The 17240-nt window shown below is 44.5% G+C and overlaps 2 protein-coding genes across 6 annotated transcripts in view; one reads left to right on the top strand and one right to left on the bottom strand.

Moving 5' to 3' along the window:
• Positions 1-271: 271 nt before the first annotated feature.
• CEBPG (CCAAT enhancer binding protein gamma) lies at positions 272-11129 on the top strand. Its single transcript, XM_036929885.2, has 2 exons — positions 272-448; positions 6850-11129. The coding sequence occupies exon 2, from the start codon at positions 6945-6947 to the stop codon at positions 7395-7397; it is 453 nt and encodes a 150-aa protein (XP_036785780.1). The 5' UTR covers positions 272-448; positions 6850-6944; the 3' UTR covers positions 7398-11129.
• A 2298-nt stretch (positions 11130-13427) lies between these two features.
• PEPD (peptidase D) overlaps positions 13428-17240 on the bottom strand; it is a 120301-nt gene continuing 116488 nt past the window's right edge. For all 5 annotated transcript variants that reach the window (XM_036929837.2, XM_036929838.2, XM_036929840.2 and 2 more), the window contains 2 exons: positions 14433-14624; positions 13428-13948 (listed from right to left, as the gene is read on the bottom strand). In XM_036929837.2, coding sequence (XP_036785732.2) covers positions 13811-13948; positions 14433-14624 — 330 coding nt within the window. In that variant the 3' untranslated portion in view covers positions 13428-13810. The remainder of the gene's footprint in view (positions 13949-14432; positions 14625-17240) is intronic.

Below are 17240 nucleotides of genomic sequence, written 5' to 3'. Positions count from 1 at the left end.
CAGAACCTTTCCCAAAGCGGATCGCTAGCAGCTCCGACCCCAGCCCCGCGCGCGCTCGTCCCAGAGACCGCGGGCGACCCCACCCGCAGCAGTCAGATCGCACTACACCCGCCCACCCCGCCGAGTCGCGGTGCGGCCAACACCTCCCCCACGTGCCCGCCTCCCTCAGCCAGGACGCTCACGATTGGCTGGCAGCGCTGCTCGTCGCGAGGGGAGGGCGCGCCGTCCGCAGGCCGGCGCTCCCATTGGTCGTGGCGGCGGCGGCAGTGTGGAGAGCCCGGCGAGGAGGGGTAGCCGGTGGCGGCGGAACGGGCGGAGGCTGCCGGTTTCGTAACCGTCGCTCCTCCTCGCTGACTCGCGGGCTGCGAGGCCTGGGTCGGGTTGGGCCGCGCCGCGCGGGGCCGCTCGAAGTGGAGGCCGCCTGGGCACAGGCGGGCTGGAGGCGCAGGTAAGGAAGCCGCGGGCGGGCGGGCTGAGGGAGGAGGAGAAGGTGGAGGCCGCGGCGCAGCCGGCCGCTCGCGTGGGCGCGGGCCCCGCGCGAGGAGACCCAGCCCGGCCTGAGGCGGCCGGCTCGCCGGGAAGGCCCAGGGCGGCCCGCGGCGCGGGCGGCGGCCCCACTTAGCGTCTGATGCAACCTGCCGGCAACACCCGACGGGCCGCTGAGCTCATCCCTGGCCGCGGCCCAGCGACGCCACCCCCGACCCCCGCGCTCCCCCGGGCGCCCCCTCGCTGCCGGCCCGGGACGGGGTGGAGGACGCGGTGTTTCCCTCCAGAAGCCGGCTCTCCGTTTGTGAAACGGGCGGTTGTGACAAGCCAGGCTCGTGTTGGCCCCCGGGGATAAAGGGTATTCCCAGAATAGCAGAAGGTGGACCGTATCTTACTCTAGTGCCACACAGGCTATTTCCTGCCCCTCCAGAGCTGCCCAGTGTGGGTTAGTCGAGAATAATGCCTAGAAGTTAATGGAGTGATAATATAGGGAAAACAGTTGATGTTTAAGTACGTGACATTACAGAAATAATATGCTTACTTAAGGAACTATAATTTAAATATATCCTGCAATTCACTGTTTGAACATACGTGAGATGATCGTACAGCGACCACGAGTTGAATAGAAAAGACAACATAAAATGTAGCACTTGGTTAGCATGGTTGGAAACAGTAAGGAAAATAGCAAGCAGAGGTGTCTAGATGGAGAGGATGGAAATGGATGTTTAAGGGGAAGGTAATCTCTGTTCTTCTAAGTAAGCTTGTGTCTTTTTATTTTTCGGAAGGTTAAATTTGTTTGGTTTCCTCCTGTCTGAGGTTTATACTTAATCTGGTATTTTAAAATGTGTCAGTTGCAAGAAGGTTTTAATGTTGATGGGTTACACAAAAATTGGTAGTTCATTTTCTGAGCCAACACTTAGTTGAATCCTTGTTTGAAGAGATTGTCCTTCAATTCAGGGAGGATATATGATTCCCAAAGAAATTATTGAAAGAAATACTGTAAGGGCTTGCCTTACTAAGAAATTCTGCATCTTGAAGTTCTTGATGTTTAAAAGTTAAAATCTGGTGAGTTATTACCACTTGGGTAGTATTTGGGCTAAGTTCTTAAAGTTGATTCTCTGTTTCTGGAAAGACTTACTGTAAACAAAGATAATTACAAGATGCTAATGAACTGAGGAATTTTTCAATTTCTTGATTCCTCCTTCTGGTGGGCATACTTGGCTAATGCAGCCATTTTTAATATTTGCCACAAAAACAGGTAGAAATGAAACATTCTCTAAGTTTTCAAGAGCATATGATGACTGTCAGTAAGGTTGTCTGATCTTGGAGCGGTGGTTTCATCCCTAGGGTTTTAAACAGCGTGTGGTGAGTTCCTGATAAAAACAAATGGGACTTTATGGGGCTGAATTTGGTCTTCTGGACCAAGATTGCCTCACCTGATCACAGTAATGCTAAATGCAGGTAGCCACAATCCAGATTTATTGTATATTCTTGAGGGGGTTGCTTCTGTGGGTTCTTTCCAGCCCCTAACAGTTAAAAAAAAAATTGTGTATGATCCAATTAGAAGTATAAACATGGTGTGTGTATGTATGTTTTGTATGTTGTAAATCACATCAAAAATAGGTTAAAAAGGTGACATAAAAACAAGACAAATGAACATTTTCTTCTCATACTCCAGTGGACCACTTAAGTACTCCCTGAAGGGATGCACCCTCCTTCATGGACTCCTGTTTTGGGTCATGAAGCAAGCAGTGGCAGCTAAATAGAAATCCTACTCATCTTGGTGTTGATGGGTTTTGACTGCTACCTTGACTTGTGGTTCAGAGTTGTCAGACCCTGTTAAACACATGCCTAAGAATTTGAGGTGATTAATTGGAAACCACCTGGACTAAGTAGAAAATTGTAGCTGATATGAAGCAAAGACCACAGACAAGAATGATGTTTACTGTATAGCCTGGGGACAAGTAGCAGATAGAACTGTATTTTAATTTCTGTACACCTTTAAGAAAGACCATGAACTTTAGGTAGGTAGTAAGACTGTAATATTTTAGTAACACTCTTTATTAAATTGTACTTGTTTCTTTTAGGAGATTTCAGTGCTAGCGAATCTCGTTTTTTATATAATACTTTTATACAAATAAATGTTTTCTGTTAGCCTTTTCAATTTGTACTCAACATATATTTCTTGAGCAGTACCGCTATATGCCTTACCCTGCATTAGATCTGGTCGTGTGGAGACGAAGACAGAGTCCTGCCTTTAGCTTAGTCTGCAGGGAGACAAACTGGAGCTAGAGTTGAAAAGGAAATGGGGGAACTAATTGGATAGAAGCACAAAGAAGAGAGCACGGACCATTTAAGGGACTAATGGTGGTTCAGTACTGTTGAAGTGTGAAGTGTAAGGGAGCAGGGCCTGGAGTGTAGGTTTAATACTCTGGATTTGATCCTGTACACTAGAGCCACAGAAGAATTTTTAGCAAGAGGATGTGACATACTCTTGAGTGTTAGATTGCTATGGAGACAGTGGTAGGAGGGAATACTGCTAAACCAGAGGAAACTAGTGCCCCTGAGAGATGATGGCAGTGTGAGGTAATTCTGTCATGATGGGTTGGAGAAAGGTGGTGGATGTGAGTTCTTTTTTATGTGTGGTGGGGAACTATCAGGTACTAGTGATAGTGAACAAGGGATTTTGAACAAGGGAGAATATTTTGGAGTATAGGTCTTCACTGAGGAAGTTTGAGTTAAAAAACTTATTTTATGGGGGCATGGGGAGGAATATCTGGTTGTACATTTGTGAAAAAAATGACAGGTGGGTTAGGAAAATTCTTGACAGGTTTATTGTCCCAAATGAAACTTGAGAAAATTTTTTTTGTTTTACTCATTCTTTCATTTGGAGTTTTCATTTTGTTATGAATTTGAATGAATATTGAGTTAAGACATTTAAATTTTAAAAAATGTTCCTTACTTAGTTTTTTTTAAGATCCATTATTAATCTGTAGCAATGGTTGTCAAACTTCAGTGTCATCAGAATCAATTGGGGGTCTCATTAAGACAAGATCGCTCAGCCCAATTCCTAGAGCTCTCTCGATTCCTGCGGGTGGGGCAGGAATTTGCATTTCTAACAAGTTCTCAAATGATAATGGTGCTGGTCCAGGAACCACACTTTGAGAACTGCTGCTGCTCTTTACTTTTCTGCTTCCTGCTTGAATGATCCACATGCAAGGAAACAAGGCACCACCCTACTTCCTGTGGAATCAACTGTGGAACAGTATTTGTCCACATAGGAGCCAAACTGAAATTTAGGGTTGAGTATCCAGATTTGAAACAATATTTTTGCCCATTGTATGTGCTCAGTAAATGTTTCTGGAAGGAACAAAAGCACAAATGAAGTGTAAACTGTAAAATGTGTAACTTTTGGAGGCTTCTGTTTTGCTCAGTGCAAAAATTGGTAGTCTGTTCAGCATTCAGTCTTTTAGACCATTTAGCTCTTGACCTCCTTTACTTGTTTCATTTTTCTTAATGGATGTCTCTTCACTTCAAGAGCTATTTTCTTTGGTTGAAGAACTTCAAAAAAATATTTTTGGGATTCTTTTTATTATCTCCAAGGATCCCTTTCTTACATTTTTACCAGTTTGATGATTGCACCTTGTTTTTCAAGCCAAAGGGCTCATTTTCAAAACCTCGCCTATTTAGTTCAGCCTAGTTGCCTTGGCATGATGAGTCAGCCTGTGGGAAAAGGGCCCTTCCCTATTCCTGTATCTTTGAGTGTGAACATTACTGAATTTAGAACCTGTAGTAAAGAGTTTTTGGTGACTGAAGTTCATGTATTTTGTCAAACTCAGAAGGCATCTTATCATTCTACATCCTTCATTTGCAAATGGGAAAATCAAGGTCCATAGAAGAGAAAGGATAAGTCCAAAGTGAAATGCAGAGCCAGAGCCAAGTCAAGACTTGACCTGGTTCCTGGTCTGTACTTCTTTGGATCATTTGTTATCTCCGAGTTAACTAGAGATTAGCTTTGAAGACTAAAAACATAATTGGCATAGGAAAATAAAAAATAAGGTAAATAAGAGGAATATGATCATGATTGTTAAGACTATTCCAGAAGAGGTGTAAAATGAAACAAGTTCTTAAAAATTGAATAAAATACTTAGTGTTCAATTTGCATTAGATGAGTGAAAGTATAAATGACTACTGACACTGTTAGAAGGGTGGCTCAAATTAATACTGACACCACTTTTATTTTATTTTATTTTGGTATCATTAATCTACAATTACAGAAAGAACATTATGTTTACTAGGTTCCCCCCTTCACCAAGTCCCCCCCACATACCCCTGCACAGTCACTGTCCATCTGCGTAGTAAGATGCTGTAAAATCACTACTTGTCTTCTCTGTGTTGCGCAGCCCTCCCTGTGCCCCCCACGCACTATACATGCTAATCGTAATGCCCTCTTTCTTTTTCCCCACCCTTATCCCTCCCTTCCCACCCATCGTCCCCAGTCCCTTTCCCTTTGGTAACTGTTAGTCCATTCTTGGGTTCTGTGATTCTGCTGCTGTTTTGTTCCTTCAGTTTTCCTTTGTTCTTATACTCCACATATGAGTGAAATCATTTGGTACTTGTCCTTCTCCACTTGGCTTATTTCACTGAGCATAATACCCTCTAGCTCCATCCATGTTGTTGCGAATGGTAGGATGTTTTTTTATTATGGCTGCATAATATTCCATTGTGTATATGTACCACATCTTCTTTATCCATTCATCTACTGATGGACATTTAGGTTGCTCTGACACCACTTTTTAACTGGAAGGAAAAGTGGGCAACATAATAAATTATCAAGGGAAATTGTGCAGTTTCCATTACTGACAATAGACTTGGTAGATACCATCCATCATGGTTTAGAAGCTTTCCATCTTGCCTTGGTACTACTGGAGTAAGAACAGATGACCCACTAGCTCAGGGCTGCCTGTGTGGCTTTAAAAACAATAGAAAGTAGTGATACATGGACTGCTTTAAAAGCAAAGATTTAATAAAAGCAGACCAACAAAGTATACAGAAATAACCTGGCTGAAGATTTGGTGAAGCTACTGGTGTTTATACTGAGCTTTTCTTAACTGTGAGATGTACTTATTTGAGGCATTTCATAATTCTGGCTCCAGGTTTTTTCTAATGCTGTATTTAGCAATTATGTGAGAAGAGAACAAGACAGTTTTAAGATTTTTAACACTGCTTTCTAAATTTTCAAGAATGCTGTGACTTCTTGGTGGACATGGTTCCCTTAGGCAGTTTGTCTTGGGGTGGCCTTGTGATGATAAAATAGGTACTTATGTTTTGACACATCTGGAGGCAGTTGTAGCAACCTAGTAGGATTCATAGTAATCCACAATATGACTGACTTCTGAAACTGTGACTTCATTTCTACAGGCAGCACTATACTAATACTTCAGAATTGGCAGGTCCTCTGAGCCCCTTCAGCAGCGTGAATGGGTGCAGGTACTGTGGTTGTTCCGGCTCTGCATCTGGCCTGAGAAGCAGTACTTGAACTTCCTTGGGTGCATCATTAGAGCTGTTGTTTCTTCCTTTGTGCTTTCAGATTGCCTGTGTTTAGATGTGTTTATTAATTATGTCAAGAAAAAAACACTCCTAGAAGAATTGTGGGATTGGGGAACAAATTGGGTGTCTCAGAGCCCCTAAAATCTATGACTCAAGAAACTAACTTAGGAAATCTCTGTAACCAACTATCATTTGAGGTCATTAAAAAAATAAAAACAAGCAAAAGACACCTTTGTAAAATATTCCATAAAGATATGCTCTGTGAGAACAGTCAAGTGCTTCCTTGGTGACTCACTCTCTGCATATGAGAATAAGGAACACACACAGATCATAATATAGTATTCCTGATGAATACCCGGGGGAGGACTCTGCCTCTAGCATTCTTTTTTGACTTGAACAACAGTTGAAACTTTTTTCCCCTTTCATTGCAAGTATCTCTTCTATAATTGAACTCAACTTCCATATTTAACCCAAATATCTCAAATTTCTCTCTGGCAGATTGCCAAATGCCATTAGTTTATATGTGCTATCTAATTGGTGGTGTTCTTTTGTTTTCCTCCCATTTTTGGTAAGTCACAGATGGGCAGCACCCTCTGGGATTCAGGGGGCTGAATCTGGCCGTATGGCCCTTCTGTACTACCTTACCTTCCTAAATTCAATGACTTAGACTTCTGAAACATTGAAACAGTTGGCAGTTGCTATAGATTTTTCTCAGCATAATCAATGTTGGCTTGCTGTCAGGTACATGCAAGTTTAATCTTACTTGATCTTGTCATTTCAAACATTTTAACGCAATTTATTTTTTTTAACTAGGTACATGTGAAGATTTCTTGGCAGTTTAGTGTGGAAGCCATTGATCACCTTGCCTCATTTCTGCCTGTTCTGTGTTGGCAAGGGAGAGTGCCCAAATGAGCAAGATCTCGCAGCAGAGCAGTAGTACTCCGGGAGTGAACGGAATAAGTGTTATTCACACTCAGGCTCATGCCAGTGGCTTACAGCAGGTTCCTCAGCTGATGCCTGCTGGCCCTGGGGGAGGAGGCAAAGCTGTGCCTCCAAGCAAGCAAAGCAAAAAGAGTTCGCCTATGGATCGAAACAGTGACGAGTATCGTCAGCGCAGAGAGAGGAACAACATGGCTGTGAAAAAGAGCCGGTTGAAAAGCAAGCAGAAAGCACAGGATACACTGCAGAGAGTGAATCAGCTCAAAGAAGAGAACGAACGGTTGGAAGCAAAGATTAAATTGCTGACTAAGGAATTAAGTGTACTGAAAGATTTGTTTCTTGAGCATGCACACAACCTAGCAGATAACGTGCAACCTAGTAGCACTGAAAACACAACAAATTCTGATAACGCAGGAAAGTAGACTTCACTCCTCCAAACTTCACAACTTGTGGCTTGAACGTTAAAGGTGTGATTACCTGCACCATTCTTATCAATGGCTGACCATTGTCTTCTTCCATTATTCAAAGATCCACTGAAGGTTTTCTAGGATCAGCACTGAAGAGTTGATTAGCTAAAAATGTTAGCCATGAATATCTGGTTTTAAATTATATGGATTTTTGTGGGGATGAAAACACAAATTTTTTAGGTATATGGTAAAAAAAAATTGCCCTGGACCTTGCTATTCTTAATAAATCCCGATTTCTGAAGAAATGCTTCTTTTTTAGGTTGACAAAAGGAGTGGGGAACTGGCAGGTCACTGCAGAAGGTTCTTGGTTTTAATGGATATGGTTAATTGGATTAAGGAAAGTTGAATGCTATCTGTGTTAATCTACTTGTGAATTTTTCTAAATTATGTATGAAAAATCCTTAGGGTCATAGAAACCAATCAGTTTTTAATTTGGAGTGGTTATATGTATGGCATAAACCTTATTTTAGCATAATTAGTACTGTTTTCCCCAACAAGTACAAGTTTTTGAATAGTGTAGTCAGGTTAAGTAAAGAAATCCATTGCATTTAAAGAAACCCATTAAGGCAGTATGTAGCCAGTTGGCTTAAAAATATAAATAACATTTGGGAAGCAAATCCATTAAAAAAAAAATAAAAGCAAAGCATACTAGAATTATGCTTTTCAGGTACTTTTGGGTTATTGGATTGACAATATTTTTGTTTCCTAAAAACAATAAAAACAAAAAACCCCAAACACCTCAGTGGTTTAGAGAAATTCATGTACCAGAATTTTAGTTTCTGCAGATGCTAGTAAAGTTAGCATTTTTGATACCATTTTGACAGTCAAGTCAGTAAAAAAAAAAAAAAAGTCATAACAGTTTGATCACACAAGCTGATTAGTATTTTGAATATTAATTTCAGTAGGTAGTTTCTCCTGTGTTCAAATATCTGCCATGCAGCCTTGATTTTTAAAGGCAAAAATTTCTTGTTAAAGATCATTTGGCATTTGATCTCAACCAGCTGATTATTAGAAAAATACATCATCAACTCCATGCCATTTCCCAAAATAGTAGTCTAAGAAACTTGAAAGTTTAAGGTTTAACCTTTAATTTATTTCATTTAATACATCTTTTTGTATTGTTTTTTATTGTCCTTTTCTAGTTGGTGGGCTGTTCTTCCAGACTTGTACCACTGCTTGTTTATTCGCTTGTATGCCTTTTTTGTCCCATAAATTATTTTAGAAAGAAAATACTGATAAAACTCAGGATATTGACTTTTTGTGAGACTAAAAAATGGCAGTTACTAAAGTCAGGAATCTCTAGAGTCTTGCTTATGTCAGTGTTGGTAGTTTTGATTGTTCTTAGCACAGTTCTAGCTCAGATTTGTTGGCTTTGTGGTGTTTTTGTTTTGTTTTTCTTGTGCCTGGGCTGGTGATGAGACTGAGTCATGTCTGACTAAATAGTTGTGTTTCCAGGTATCATTTGAACATGGTCATTTGCTGGTCACATTGTTTCATACTAAGACCTGGGACAGTGTAACCAGGATGTAACTCAAGTAGCACACTTGGATTGGTGGGAGAGTAATGTTTGTTCTGTTTCCTGGGCAGGAGGAGATACCACAGCACCCTGCAACTCAGCAAAACCACTATCAAGGCCATGAATGCCTTCTGCATGTGGCAGGAACCCAGTGTGTTGTGACCCGAGCACTGCTGTCCCAGGAGGGTTAACTCCCAATGGAGCCAGGAAACGGGATAGTAGTTTCTAGTAGGATCCAACACCAGTTTACTTCAGTTGGAGTACTGATCTACTTATGGGGTAATAGATGTTTTGAATAACTAGGAGATACCACAGATTCCCACTGAATCTTTAATAGCTGTTTGATGTTATATAATTAACTGGAGATGCAGATAGGTCACTCGAATGGTTAAGCATCTATAAGAGGTATTACGGACATTTAAATTTCTTATTTACTAAAAAAGAAATTCCAGAAATTGATGTCCCCATGGATTTATGGTTACCAAACTAAATTGACTTAACTATCTTGGAAAAGAAGCCTTAGAAAATCACCGGGATGTGTATTCAATATTTCAAATCATAATGTAAGTAAGACTGGAACTTCTGGAACAATTGATTTGTACTCTCCTATTACCTATGCAAATCTAAACTTAAGCAAAAGCGATCATTTATGCATAGAACAAAAATGTTAACCATTGTCCCAATCTTACTGAAGAGTTTGGGAGTGAAAGTTTTTAGTTTGACAGATTTTACCAATATAAAATCGAGGGAAACCAAGTAGGGGGAATGGGTAAATTTAGAGCTTTGGGAATTGTAAAAAGACTTTTGTAACTTTTGCTCTGTAGGTTATGTATGAACCATTAGGGTTTGATCTGCTTTGCTGGCAGGTCCAGTAGTTTAGGAATTAGGCTTTAATAAAAATTTCTAGGTGCATCTGAGTCTCCCAGGATGGGTGCTTTTTGACTGGTCTTGGCTGCAGGTAGTGAGACCTAAGCCACTCTTCATGCTGTCTGGCTCCTTTCAGTGATTTAGATGCGAGCTCAGATACTTTGGACATTCTTACTAAGAAGTAGTAAGATTTTAATGAAATATATGACCAGATTTTCAAAATTCAGGTCACGAGTGTGAAATTCTCAAATTCACATAAAGTAGAAGTGTGTAAAATTTAATATTTGGTATTAAGGGAAATCAGCTTTTGATGTTTTTTTTTAATCCCCATTTGAGGGCTTGAAACTGCACCTGAACAACCCTGTTGGCACTCAGAGTGCTTTTTGATGCCTTAGAAATAGGAAAAAATTTTGGTTTGACAAAAGCTAGGAAGGAGGAAGTCCATTCTACAGCTGTTAGATCTGTCTCTCAGGAAATACACTTGTTCTTTGTGTTCCTGGCTATCCTCAGTTTGTGAGATTACTCTATTTTTTTAAACATTATTTTATTTCTTTCAGTGAACTTGAAATAAAAACAAACTTTGGAATAATGACTATTTCATTGTGGGTTTCTTTATGTTAGATACCAAGAAAGCAGTCCAAATGTTAAACAGCTCTGAAGAGCAGTGAGATGCTCTGTTTGCTGTCTTTCCTGTTCCCAGCCCAGAGCGGGGGTGAAGTGGGGGTTAGAGGACAAGCAGAGGTAGCTTTTATCCAAGTCTAGATTTCCCTTAATGGGGCATCATTTTCTTTGAATATAGAGTGTCTCTTTAGTTACATTCTTTATCACTTGGTCTGATCTAGAAATGTGTACTGGAATAGAGAAAGCAGTAATTGGCGTGCCTGCTTAGTCACTTCGTGTCTGTATGGTTTCCATTTACCAGAGTGCTGGGAGGTGAGTTTATGCTTTGAGATGGAGTGTCTGGAATGTTGAAGTAAGGCCTTTCTCCGAACAATACAAATTATAGTATGTACCTCATTACATGATGCCATGGAAAATCTATAGAAATGCATTAAAAAGTAGTCCGAGGAGCTGATACACTTTTTCCTGTGATCCATGTTATTTTCATGTCTTGGGAGATAGATTTCTACTTACTGCTCCTTAAGGAAAACAGTTTGTAATTATTTCTATGAGTAGTGTGTCCCATTTCATTTTTGTGAATTAGTTGTAATTTAGAATCCCATAACTTGTCTTGGGGAACTTTATATAGAGATGATTTGTGAAGGTGCCACCTCTTTTTTTTAATAAAAGCACTTTTAGACCTATTGCTTTTTCACTGCCTGCATCTGAAGAGTTAGTGTGCATTTTACATATGCCCAGAGAACACCAACCCTCAATATCCTTTTACTGCAACATCCCCACTCCTCACAGCTCTTGGCCTGAAAGTTAAGAAGTGTCTACAGGAACTGGGGTTGTAAAGCTGGTCTTGTCAGAGAATGTTTTGGTAGTGAGGAGTCACATTTTATGCTTTTTTTGCAGCCCAAACACCCAGTCTTGCTACTCTGCAACAGCAATTAAAGCCAGATGCCTTTCCGCATCACTACCTTTCAGTTCTGCCTTCTAAATGTGTCTGGATCATGTACCTTATGCAAAGCTACCATCGTCTCTTGACTAGACGTGGTCTCTGGACTACTGCATGCTCTCCAGAATGTTCTGTTCCCCACTGCACACTGGGTGAAAGACTCTTCAGGAGTCTTCTTGTGATGTGGCTCCATTTGATCTTCCTGGCTTAATTTCCCTCCCTCCCTCCCTCTCTCCCACATTGCTTTGGCTGCAGGGCTTTTCCAAGTTCTTTTACTCCAGGGCCACTTTATGTCTGGAATGCCTCATCTTATGTCTGGAATGCCTCATCTCTTTTCACTTTTAACCCTTCCAGTCTCAGCCCCGTGGCTTTCTAGCCAGGATGGATCATGCCACTTTTCCTTCATGGCACTTTTCAATGTTTGAGATGATACATTTGCATATGTTTAAGGTGAAGCCTCTTCAGGAGACTAAAGGTTCTGAGGGCTGGGATTGTTTTTATATCACATAGGCACACAGCAGATGCTCAAATTATTCTTTGAATGACTACTAGCCAGAGTTTTGGAAAGGCTTATAGTGCTGTACAGCTTTCTGGAGTGTATTTCTGAAGATGTTTAAATTTCTGCAGAAGTTCGAGGAGACTTGGGTGTTGGAGAATCCTCTGGAGCATGGGGTCCAGGAGGTAGCTGGCCACCTGACACCACCTTCCAAGAATGCCCTTTGACTCACTGACTTGGGCTAAATTGGAGTCCTAGCTATGTTCTCAGTGCCCCTCTGGGACAAAGAACATTTAGTTACTGTAATTTCTTGTTCTATTTTTTTAATCTACTTGCTTAGTAATCAGAGATGTTTATGTGAAACGGACAGTTTTGATACGAAATGGAGAACGATGGGTGATGCAGTCAGCTATATTTTTTACTACAAATAAATTGCCCATTTAGATTTTCAACCTAACTTTTAACTGGTTTTCTCCTGGGGGTGGGACTATTGAAACCCTATACACCAGACCGTGCTTACCACAGGTACAGCTAGCTGGGTTAGAGAAATATTTGGCGAGCTCCAGCTCCTGTCAAACTACTCAATGTCATGAATAACTTAGGGAACGTATCTGTGTACCAGCAGAAAACCTTAAAAAATGGATGTTATACATCTAAAAAGCAGGTAAGATAAATAGTGATTTGGAACTAAGATTGTTTCATTTTAAAGTGGCCACGTCACAAGTGCTTTCATGTTACTGTCACAGGAAGAAACCAATTTGTACTGAACTCTTCAGTGACTGCTTATAATGGCTCTATCTTGGGCCATTATAACTTGGGAGTTTTTCCACCTCCCCTCGTGGTTGCACCTCTCATGTCCTTTCTTCTTCTCACTTGCCCTTCACCTTGGCTTGGTAACTCCTGGATGAGAGCACTGGAGACAAACCTAGAATGGTGTACAGAATTCTAGAAGCTGGCTCTAGGGGTGGAGGCAGTTCTGTGGGGCCGTGGGAGAACTGGGTAAGCAGTGGAAAGGACAGGTAGTCTGCCACTGGCAAGCTCCTGGCCCAGCTGAGCCCAGGATGGCTCACGGTCTCAAAGTGAAATTTGGTCAGTGGGTTTATATTTAGGGAACACAAATGGTCTCGGCAAACAGGGAAGGAAGGAGAAAGCTCACTTTTGCTATGCATGGTGTTGCCTTAGGCGGCAGTGCCTCTCAGACTGATGCTGGCTTTGCTATCATGTCCCGCATGAAAAGGAAATCAAGGACAAGGAATCTGCAAATCTCAAGTTTTAAGTAACTATGCTACCAATTCTGCCATCTTCAGGTATCTACCTTTGAGGCAGTAACCATATCAAAAAGGCTTTTTACCCTAGGGTTCACCTTTTAACGTTTGCAAAGGTGTGGTTTCAGAGCTGTGCCTACATGCCTGAGCCCTGGGATCTCAGCAGTGACTGTGCCTGGGCCCTGGGATCTCTAGCGACAATTTCCTCTGTAGCGTCAGGTCTAAGCCTGCAGTGCTCATCTGCAATGGGCTGAAGAATAGAGGGAGCTGTGCACAAAGAACCATTTAGGAAACTTTTTATTGCAAATTCCATTCTGCATATTGATTTTTGTGAGAAAACACTGGAAATAGATCTTTCCTGAGCAGAATACAAAATGAGAGCAAGACACATTTTAGTTGCTACTGAAGAACAGAACTATTTCAGTTAGCATTTTAAAAGTCATTTAAGCAAGGTAGGAGCATATTCAGGGTGTGATCGTGCAGAAAGTTGGTAACAAAGTTTCTCCCCCTAGGAAACAGCACTACCTGGTGTGGTCAAAAGTTGATGCTGGCATGTGATTTCCAAGCACCACTGCTCAGAGCAGGAGGGCCAATCAGGCTGCCCTTCCTGAAAAGAGGTTGCAAGGTTGGGTCCCCAGTTCCACTGGGCACTCCTAGCTGGCCCTACTGTGGGCCGGAGAAAGGAGTAAAAGCCTTGTCGCAGCCTGCCATACATGCTTCAATTTCCTCCACTGTGCGGGGCACACAGGTCAGCAGCTCCATGCCAGTGTCAGTCACCACAACATCCTCCTCGATCCGGACCTGAGGCAGATGACACCCATTACTTCTGAGCTGGCTTTGTGTGCTAGATTAGAGGCTAAGGCCTGACAGCTCTAGGTGGAGCCACGGCTGGGTGGGAGGGCTCCCTGAACACTGGTCAGTACTGCCCAGGATGGAAGGGACTGGCCTCAAGGCTTCTGAGAGTGACTGTGCAGAGGAAGGCTCCTCCCCTGGGGCCATCTGCTTGTGCCACCTGCCACCAGTCCTTGCCCCCTGCACCTTGCCAAGTAGATGGGATGCCCTAGAGTGGACAGGGGTCTTGTAGAATTAACATTTCTTCTGTGGACACCTATCCAGTGACAGATCATGAGAAAGGGCAAGCCAGGACCTCCTCAAGTGAGGAAGTCAAGATTGTCCCTCCTACTAGAGCTCCTGTCCTGGGACAAGGAGGTGACATGCAGCAGTGGGCTGCATGTAGGGGTTTGGGCATTCTGGGAGCAAGGATGTGGGGCCTATGGGCACTCACCCCACCAAAACCACGAAAGCGCTGTAGGACTTCACGGTTAAAGAAGCAGGCGCGGGCCGGGTCATCCAGGGCCTCATCCAGGAGGTGGTCAATGAAATAAATGCCCGGCTCCACGGTGAGCACCATGCCTGGCTCCAGATGTCGAGTGGTACGCAGGCTCCGTAGGCCAGGCTCGTCGATGCGCTCCACACCCTGTGGGGAGAGGAGGACCCAACTGATGGCTCCCAGGCTGGCTTAGGCCAAGGGGGACAATTAGTTCCAGCCCAGGGCCACTGCCACAGCGGAAGGCAGATGGGCACAAAGGGACACACGGCAAGCCCTGCTCTGCCCATGCAGGCATCTGCAGAGGGGGCTGGGTCCAGCCCCATGGGGTCTCATAGAGCTGCAGGGGAGGCTTTCTGACCATGGCAGTCTCTAGGCCTGACTCATCCTTGCTGTGCTGGCCATGGTCACCTCAGATAAGACCCTTCACTCTCTGTGCCCCATCCTTCCCTGATTTTGAGTGTCCCTGCCCCCTTGTTACCCTCAGAACTGTCTGCAGGAGCCTCGTGACACCTGGTGCGGGTGCATAGGGATGGCTGGGTGTCTGGCTCCCTCACCCAGGCCCTCTCCCTGGCAGGGGAACCGCAGAAGCCAAACCCAAGAAAAAGCTCTTAAGGAGGCTACACCTTTTCCTCCAGGCAACTCAAGTAGAAACCGACCCCAGGAGGGCTAGGCCTGTCTCCCCTAGGCTAAGTCCCAGGTTTTCCATGTGGCCTTCCAGGAGAAGGGCAGGTGCTGTCACCAGGATGGGCCTGCCAGCACCAGCTCGGGCATGTATGTGCACAAATGCATGCACACCCTGTGTGCAGGGCCTGGGGCTGGGGCCCCAAGGAGCACACTCTGGCGCTCTGCACCTTGCATGTGCTCTGGGCCCTCAAGCTGAGCCCTGGGGAAAGCTCCCAAACCTTGAGAAGAAGTGAGTGGCAGGGGCAGCTGCTTCCTGCAGAGGACACCTCATTCCCCATCCCCTGCCCCAAGTACACACTGAGGCCAGGCCTGTCCATTCACACAGGTATAACCAACAGGCTGCGTGGGCTATGAGACCAAGCGGTGCCTAGGACATTTACAGAAATTGCCCTGCCTTCCCCAGGTTGCTAAGGCACCCATTTGGCCCTGCACCGAGGCCTATGAGCAAGTGGACAGTGAGCAAGATTTTTGGTCAGGCTCTGGGCTTGCCCTGCCCCGCTCATGGCTCTTCCCTGGAAGCCCAGCAACTGGAGATGGAGCTGTCTTTTCTGACTGTTTGGGGGCCAAGAACATCAGACTTCAATTAGTGGTTCATGTAAGGTAACCAGAAACAGGCTGGCTCAGCCTCCATGGCTGGGCACAGCAGGGAAGGCTGTGACCGTGACTCCATGAGGGTGGGGACAGCAGGCACACTTAGGAACTGGCGTGCACAGCTACCCTGAGCTGGTGTGAGCCAGGCTGGGATGCAGGTGAGAGGACACTGAGGCCCTGGGACCTCTGATGGGTCATGCTTTGGGCAGACACCTGTCTGGGGTGGTATTTGGTCCCATAATACTTTTTGCCTGGAGAGCTAAGGCAGGAGGGTTGGGCCATGGAAGGGCCCAGTCTGGAATGATAGTCCCCGTGCTCGGGTGAGAGGTTACTTGTGAGGAAGGCCTGCCCCCTGCTCAGAAGCTGTTTGTTAGAGCTGGGAATCGGGGGGTCTCTGCTCCAGGACTTCCCTGCCCCTACCATCTGGTCTGTGCCTGTGCTGGCACTCCCTGTCGCTTACCTCATGTCGCCATCTAAGTGCCTGTTCCTTTCTCTCCACTCCAAGGTTGTCAAAATCACGGGCCTGGCAGAGGCAGAGACCTGAAAAACTCATGCCTCCCAGGCCCTCCTCAGTGGCTGTGCCTGGGGACGGGGCAGTGTGCTCAAGCCTGTGTAGGCTCAGGCTTCCCTTCAGACAATTTTAGGACCACCACTCAACTTGGGGGTGAGGGGAGAATGGAAGGGATGCCTGCCCCAGCCCAACTTTACCCCTCAGAGCGTTAGCTCTTTGGAGTCTGCCCTATGGGGATCACCGAACAGCCAGAGCAGGGCTGAGAAGGGAGAGGCCTGCCCCCAGGCTCCCTGGCCCAGGGACTTAGGCCTTGTTGGGGGCCTGGGGGCCTGCCCAGGCCATCCACAGAGGCTTCCGCCTGGACAGAAGGCTTGACAGGGCCTCAGCTTACTGGGCTCTGAACAGAGAGACCCAGATATGTCTGTAGGCCTGAAATAAAACAAATGACTTTTATAGGAAAAGCCATATTTTTTCCACAATGTTTATCTGTCAGAAGAATAGACTCTGTGAGCACAAAGGGCTGCTTACTGGAAAAGATAAAAACAGTTTGCTGCCAATTTTCTCTGGTGGAAAAAAAGTGGTTTGGCGACTAATGAATAACGAACCTCAGTTAACAATGTCTGGAAGGCCCTGCTCTTGGCTCCCTGTGCACAATGTGATGGATAGAAATTAGGAAATTAAAACTGATTTTGTTTCTCCAAATTTAACTGTTTACACTTGAGGGAAAAATAATTGAATAATAATGCTTCTCTTGAGCAATTCCCGCTCCCCGCTCCTCCCACCCCCCAAAATCGTTCTTAGTGCTTTCAAAATACCCTGTAGCCAACAGGCCAAGCCTAGTCTTGGCTAACTGGCTGGTGGGCCCCAGGGCATGCACTGATTGCATCATCAGCCCCCTGCACCTTGGGGACCAGGCTCACCCACACCCACTGGGGGCTTGGAGAGGCTGCAGCCACCTTCCCAGCAGGGCCTCCTGA

The sequence above is a fragment of the Manis pentadactyla genome, chromosome 15, assembly GCF_030020395.1.
Source record: "Manis pentadactyla isolate mManPen7 chromosome 15, mManPen7.hap1, whole genome shotgun sequence".
NCBI classification, from domain to species: domain Eukaryota; kingdom Metazoa; phylum Chordata; class Mammalia; order Pholidota; family Manidae; genus Manis; species Manis pentadactyla.
The sequence above is the reverse complement of the archived record's forward strand: the minus strand, read 5'-3'. Positions and strand labels throughout refer to the sequence as shown.